Genomic DNA, 7,600 nt, shown 5'->3' on the forward strand with positions numbered 1-7,600 from the left:
GCGCGTCGTTTTTAGAAGACACCCTAGCACTTACACAATGAAAATGCATAAGAATCAAGTGGTAAGTAGGTAAATCTTCCGGCTGAAAATATACATACACATGCATTTCGCCTTTATTTCTGTGTATTATCACGTAATACATACATGGTTCAAAAGCATTGATTATACGAGCTCTAAATTTACAGCATAATTTTATTAAAAAGGAAAAACCAAAATTAAGCATAACAGACGACCCAATTAAAGGGAAATAAGGCAATTGTATCAAAGGAGACAATCGAATTAGACATTCTGAATAGTCATACATTAAATTACTTTGTAATGCGTTAGCCGTTACATATAACACTATGGGTGTTTAGCTCACCTTATAAATTTTCAAATTAGACCCTTGCTCCAGCCTGATTCCGCCACATGCAGTATTCATTTAGAAATATAATATTTACATTAAAAAAAATTTTAAAAATATAATAATAACAAAGAAAAACAAAGGAAAAGACCCACCGTTGTTTAATAAAGTATCAAAAGAAATGATCCGAAACACCTTTTAAAACTCTTTAAAAGTCAGAAGATCAGAGAATCGGGCATCTGCAGCGACGTGAGTCTTGAGGCCCCTCAAACCACCTGTCCCAGGATGGGTTTACAGGCCCATGCGTTCTGCAAGAGGAGAAATCTAGACTGAGCAAACGAGAAAAAGCTATGAGAGCTTAAAGAAATGAAAAGGAAAAATTTGTCTGCAATTCTACATTGGTAGAAGGGGCTCTGGGTTAGTTTCTATCTTCTGCAACAATCTGAAAATAAAAAAGTTCAATGTTTTGGTGTACATTAGAACTCTAGCAAAACTAATTCAGATTATTAATAAAAAAAAAAGGAAAAATATAGCGAAGGTTGCAGTGATAGGTCGTACACATACTCTTGTACTGCTGCTGATACTTTTTCAGTTTTCCCGAGCTTCTCCAGTTCATCCTATTCATGATGAGAATTTTAAATAGAAATTAGAAGAATAAAACATAGGTATATTATTCAAAAGCAACTGTGAGAATCTGAATTTTGCATACATGGAATCCAGATTAGTGTGATACAAAAGATTGAAAGTAGAAGACACTGTGAATGCAAGCTCAACTATTTGGTGGTAGCTTAATGTAATATATTTTTTATTACTTTTATTGAGTGCAAAACAAGCTATTTATTTCTAATTTACATTACTTGAAACAAAAAAAAAATCTATATTACATTAACATGTAGTGCTTCACCTTATTTTAACTAATACCATATGACTTCAGCCATTACCAATCATGCAGTCAGCCTTTTATTGTTTTGTGCTCAGTTATTTAATGAAGCCTAATCTATGCAAAATTAGCCTCAATATCACATATGCACATTGTACGAAAGCAACCGCAATCTTTATAACTTTCCAGATTACTTCAAGCTCTAGCTCTTTCTTCTTTCTAAATATAATTGACTTCAAAAACAGCCCTGCGATTATACCAAGCTTTAATCTAGCGCATAGGAAATGACTGCAAACATCAAGAAACTAGGCCATTTAATCTCAAAATTCTAGCTAAACAAAGTTGTTAAGGCACGTGAGATTGGCTATAGTTTCATATCAAATAGTTACAAAATATATTAATGTAGACATACTAATGTTAGCAGCACTGTGCCACTCTCGGCAATCATCAACCCAGGTGGTCCTCAAAGGAGGAGCTCGACCATATCCTAACTAATTCGGTTACGGAGAGATATGTATCCGGAACTTTCTGTTTTCTATTATATATACCTACAGCTATGTAATACAATGAAATGAGAAAAGATGAATAGCAGGTGATACTCTCCAAGTTAACTCTTGAGTATTCTTCTTCCCTAATTCCTGTATCTTCTTCTCTATTCCATATTGTTTTCCAAGTATCAGAGCAGTGCACCTGGGAACAATTTAGGGTAAATCTTCTTCTTCCCCTACAGATGAATGAATCTATAGTCTCAGATTCCCAATCACCTCTTCACAATGCCCCTACCATCAACATTCCGCCTGCTCTAAAGTTATTGAATTCTCATCTCAAACACCTCACCCGAAACCAACTCACTGCCGACATTTATCACATTTGGAAGGCATAAGTACTGAAAACTTTTAGGCAAATGAGTTTTCTGGATTTTTGGATGGAAGTTGCATCTGCCCACCCCAATTCCAAGGTGACAGTGATAACACTGGAGAATCCACAATTCTATCTATGGAAGTTGCATGATCAAAATCTCACAGCACCTCTCTACTCTCTCGTTAGTCCTACTGTGCTCACCCATATCTTTCATTTACAGTCTACCGCAGCAATATGGAGTACTTTGGAGAGGCGAATATAGAATACAAATTGCCCACAAGTCATACAGCTGAAGAATGTATTGCATCACATCACTATGAAAGATAATAAAATACAACAATACCTCTCAACCATCCCAAATCTGGTAGATCGGATTCATGCTGCCGGAACTCACCTAGATAACAAGGATGTTATTCTCTATAATCTAAATGGGCTTCCACCACCCTATAATGCATTCAAGACATCTATCTATACCATGCTTCAACCCATAGAACTTGAGGATCTCTATTCGTTACTATGCAGCGACAAAGTCAATCTCCAAACTGAAAATGCCAAACACAAGGCATCCAAACAAACACAAATAGCACTCACAGCTTCCTGGGGACGAGTTCAATTCCAAGGCAAAGGTAGAGGCTCCAATATAACCCAACATGGAGGATATACAAATGGATCCTGTGGAGGTAAACAATCCAACTGTTCCATTATATGCCAAATCTGCAACAAATCTGAGCATTCTGCATTCATATGTTGGCGTCGAACAAATCTTGAATACCAACTCACGGTTCATCCTCAAGCCCTCACGGCTATGTCCAAAGAGAGGATCCTAGACTCCAGAGCAATGACACACTTCACCTCAGATGTCAATCAACTACAAATGCTATCTAAATAACATTCACTTCATATTCCCTCCGCCAACTTTTTGTAGCATTTGCAATATTACCAAAACTCACAAATGGTCCTTTGTATCGTCTATAGACAAAATCACAAATTATTAGAGCTTATACATAGTGATGTATGGGGTCTATCCCCAATCCCCTCTTATCAAGGCTATACATATTATGTTACATTTGTGGATGATTTCTCTTACTTCAATTGGGTATTTTTCATGCACTCCAACTCTCAAACGCCAATGATAACTCAAACTTCCATTATTCCTTTCCAAAATCAATTTAATACCAACATAAAAATGCTTCGTTTTGATGGGAGTGGCAAATATAACAACTACAAGCTAAATCAATTCCTCACCACCAAAGGCCTTCTTCATCAATATTCATGCCCCTACACATCCGAACAACACGGGGTGGTGGAATGCAAACATAGACACATTACGGAGAACACTCATACTCTTCTACATCAAGCCCACGCCCCTTACAAATTCTGGACAGATGGTCTTTTAACATCCATTCACCTGATAAATCAGGATACCTACCAAAACCACAAACTAAATAGCCCCATAGAAACATCTACAACAAGCTCCACCGTCATATAGTCATATTCGTGTTTTTGGAAGTGCTTGTTATCCATGGAGAAAATCTCGAACCAAAAAAAAAATTTGAAATGCGATCACTACAATGCATTTTTCATGGCTATTCCCTACAATACGGGTTACAAATGCTATAATCCCACTACAAATAAAATCATAATATCAAGACACATGGTGTTTGATGAAAAACGTTTCCCTTTCTTCAAACCTCATCCTCACTCCAACAAAATAATTCATCCAATCCCACCCACCTTCCATCCTATACTTTCTACAACCCCCAACACTCTTGCAACTTGCGGTTGAACATTCCTGCCCACTACCTCCTCCACCTCCTAACATCTCTAATGGACCACTTAATCCTTCTACTGAGTCTACCACACCACAATCACCTACCCGACCAGCACCTACTAACCCATGCTCACTCGAATGAAAACTGGGAACCTGAAACCAATCCAGAAATTAAATGTTCTCCACCAAATCCAACAGATACCTGATCCAACATGCTTAACCCAGGCATCCAATTTACCTCACTGGCGGAATGCAATGGCAGAAGAACTAACCACACTTAAGCGACAAGGCACATGGGCATTAGTTCCAGCTCCTCCTAATCAACCAATTCTTGGTTCTTGCTGGACATATACAACAAAATTGAACTCACGTGGTAAAGTCATACGACATAAAGCCCGTCTAGTTGCCCTAGGTCACAAGCAAGAATTTGGAGTAAATTACTATGAAACCTTTAGCCCGGTTGCCAAACTGCCAAATATTCGCATCACGATCACTCTACATCACAATTAGCCCATATTTGAATTTGACATCTCAAATATGTTTCTCGATGGAAAACCTGATAAGAAAAAGTACATGAAACAAACTCCGGGATTCCAGTATCCACAATTTCCAAATCATGTATGTTTGGTCCAAAAATCACTATGTGGCCTAAAATAAGCTCCAAGACAGTGGTTTATTACTTTCTCCAATTTCTTTCATCAAACAGGGTTTATATTCAACAAACTTGATCCTTCTCTACTCCTATATTATCAAAATGACATTCAAATGCTTGTTCTCATCTACGTGGAAGATATTTTCATTACAGGAAATGATCCTAGTGCGATCTCGGCCTTAACCGAAACTTTGGCTGCTACATTCCAACTGAAACATCTTGGAACAATTGGATGCTTCCTTGGAATTCAAGTTCAAAAATCACCAAGTTCATATCATCTCAATCAACAGAGGTACACGTACAAATTCTCTCTAATGCTGGAATGAAGGACTGCTCGCCACTCGACACACCTATGTCGGTCGACAACTCGGCCTCTTTGGACTTAGGTACAGCTTTTCCTAACCCCACCCTTTATCGTCAAATGATAGGCTCCCTCCTATACCTTACGGTAACTAGTCCGGATATCGCATATATTGTCAACTAGTTATGTAAACATATGCACTCTCCTACAAAAACCCACTACAAAATGCTCATACATCTCCTAAGATACTAGAAAGGCACTTTGGTTTGGATATTTGACCAAGAGACTCCAATTACGCTCATATGTGGATGCAGATTGGGCTGGTGACCACCTATACCCCAAATCAACCACAGGTGTGTGCTTTTCCTTGGTGACACATTAATCTCGTGGACAATTAAGAAACAATCCACAGTGGCGCGTTCTTCGACTGAGGCGGAGTATCGAACACGCATTACCTGGCTTCGCAGGCTAATTCAAGTGGCGCGTTCTTCGACTGAGGCGGAGTATCGAACACTAGCTACAGCAACTACAGGCATTACCTGGCTTCGCAGGCTAATTCAAGAATTTAGTATTGACATGAAGCAACCGACACCACTTTATTGTGACAGCATCTCATCGATCTCTAGCAAACATTCTTGTTTTCCACGTACGCACAAAATTTATAGAGATCGATTATCATTTTATCTGTGATTACGGATCGACTACATTCACTTGCATGATTAAACTGCTAACATTCTTACCAAAGCTCTCTCCAAACATACACTTCAGCAACTTAGCACCAGACTGACAGTTGTTCCACGACCCATCAGCTTGCAATAGGGTCTTAGCAACACTATGCCACTCTCAGCAATCATCAACCCAGGTGGTCCCTAAAGGAGGAGCTCGACCATAGCCTAACTAATTCGGCTAGGGAGAGATATGTATCCAGAGTTTCTATTTTCTATTATATATACTTATAGCTATGCATTAAATGAAATGGGAAAAGATGAATAGCAGGTGATACTCTCTAGGTTAACTCTTGAGTCTTCTTCTTCCCTAATTCATGTATCTTCTTCCCTAATTCGTGTATCTTCTTCTCTGTTCTATGCTGTTTTCTACTAAAGTAAACTTGTAGACCTTATACATACCCTTTTGAAAATGAATTTGATCATTGGTTTATTTGGCTCAACTTTAATTTATCTCAACTTTACTCCCAAACAATATTCTCACAAATCTATACATATATATCCTAGAAATCTTAGTAAGTTTTACATTTTCTACAATACTTCTCGCAATAAAATCTAAGCAACATATTATCCACATTTAATTTTGCACAACTCAAATTAGTGGCAGAATAAAAATTTAAAGGGAGAAAAGTGAAATAAAAATCAACTAAAATAAATAAAAATTAAAAATTAATTTTTGAGAAAATTGCATTCATAGCCAATTGTCATGAATTTACATATCTCACACCCAAAGTTTCATTTTTACACACATAACACTATACCAATGGATTGAAAAAATGGATTTGACAATTAAAAGGAGATAATGAGTGCTACTTTCATATGATATTTGTAATTATGAAAGTTTTAGTGTGAAATAGGTAAATATAAAAGTTTTGAGTGCTATGTATGTAAAAGCCCCTTATTTTTTTTAAAATAAATAATAAATAAACACGATGAAATAATAAAATAAATAAGAATAACTTATAGAATAAAAAAAATACTTTTTTTTTAATGTAATCATTATCATACCAACATAAATTACTCACGACACTTATTTTTTGTATTAAATAATCAATCATTGATTATACGTCAAAATAAAAACAAAAAATAAAATGAATAATTGATTATACATCAAAACTCATTACAATATTCTTTTCAATATATATATATATATGTTATAATTAAACTAGGAAAAAAAATATTTTAGAGTTTATTTTATAACCTAGTTTTGACAATCTTTAAAGCTAAAAAATAAACATTTAGTTTTTGTCGAAATAGACGATGTTAGGATTGATCTAATCAAACCATGAGCAAAAGAATACATCATTAATTTTTTGTCTTAACCAACATTTGACATAAATCATACAATGTAGAGAGATTTGGATAAAAAAAATTATTACGATGAGCATTAATTTTACAATGCTCAAATTAAATTTTTAAGTGTAATTTTTCTGTATTTGTAAAGTTTTCTAGATAAATTTTAATTGCAATATGAAAAATATTATCAATTTTCAATGTTCAGTATTAATCTCGAGGATCCAATGCAAAACTAAGAATTAATAAATCTACAATGTAATCTTTAAATCTATTATTATATATTGTAAATGTATATCTAAAATAAAAAAAATATATATATATCAACTTTTAAATGATGCCACTTATAATAGTTTTTTTTCTTAATAAGGAGAGTGTCATTAACCTCCAGAGTAATAAGCATTCATATCTTGAATACATATACTCCATTTTTCACAAAATAATTTTACTCGTTGGAATAAAGAATATCTTGTTTCTCTTAAATTTCTTTTAAATGTTGTTGATCATAAATGTATCACATTCAAGATTTTTTTTTTGTTTTCTTTTTGTAGTGTTTGCAAAAGATTATCTGCAATTTTAAAAATGTTTATCAAAAGACGCAATAAGAAAAAAATAATCATATGAATTCACTATACCATAAGCTTCATCAGTTTCACATCTTTCACATGATAAATTCTCTTCCTCAAGCCCTTCAAAAACAATACAGGTGATATCAAACGTCTTAACCAAACCCATAGAACATATGCAAGAGGGATATAAATATATATATATATA

At 35.0% G+C, this 7,600-nt stretch overlaps 1 protein-coding gene across 4 annotated transcripts in view; it reads right to left on the reverse strand.

Moving 5' to 3' along the window:
* Positions 1–301: 301 nt before the first annotated feature.
* LOC110019656 (guanine nucleotide-binding protein subunit gamma 1-like) overlaps positions 302–7,600 on the reverse strand; it is a 19,974-nt gene continuing 12,675 nt past the window's right edge. For 2 of the 4 annotated variants that reach the window (XM_020717415.1, XM_020717414.1), the window contains exons 3-6: positions 902–960; positions 741–785; positions 499–651; positions 303–395 (exon numbers count right to left, since the gene is read on the reverse strand). In XM_020717415.1, the coding sequence (XP_020573074.1) occupies positions 567–651; positions 741–785; positions 902–960 (189 nt within the window). In that variant the 3' untranslated portion in view covers positions 303–395; positions 499–566. Of the gene's footprint in view, positions 396–498; positions 652–740; positions 786–901; positions 961–7,600 lie in introns of all 4 variants that reach the window. The other 2 variants (XM_020717416.1, XM_020717417.1) reach the window with 2 other exon arrangements.

The sequence above is a fragment of the Phalaenopsis equestris genome, unplaced genomic scaffold, assembly GCF_001263595.1.
Source record: "Phalaenopsis equestris unplaced genomic scaffold, ASM126359v1 Scaffold000066, whole genome shotgun sequence".
Lineage (NCBI taxonomy): Eukaryota > Viridiplantae > Streptophyta > Magnoliopsida > Asparagales > Orchidaceae > Phalaenopsis > Phalaenopsis equestris.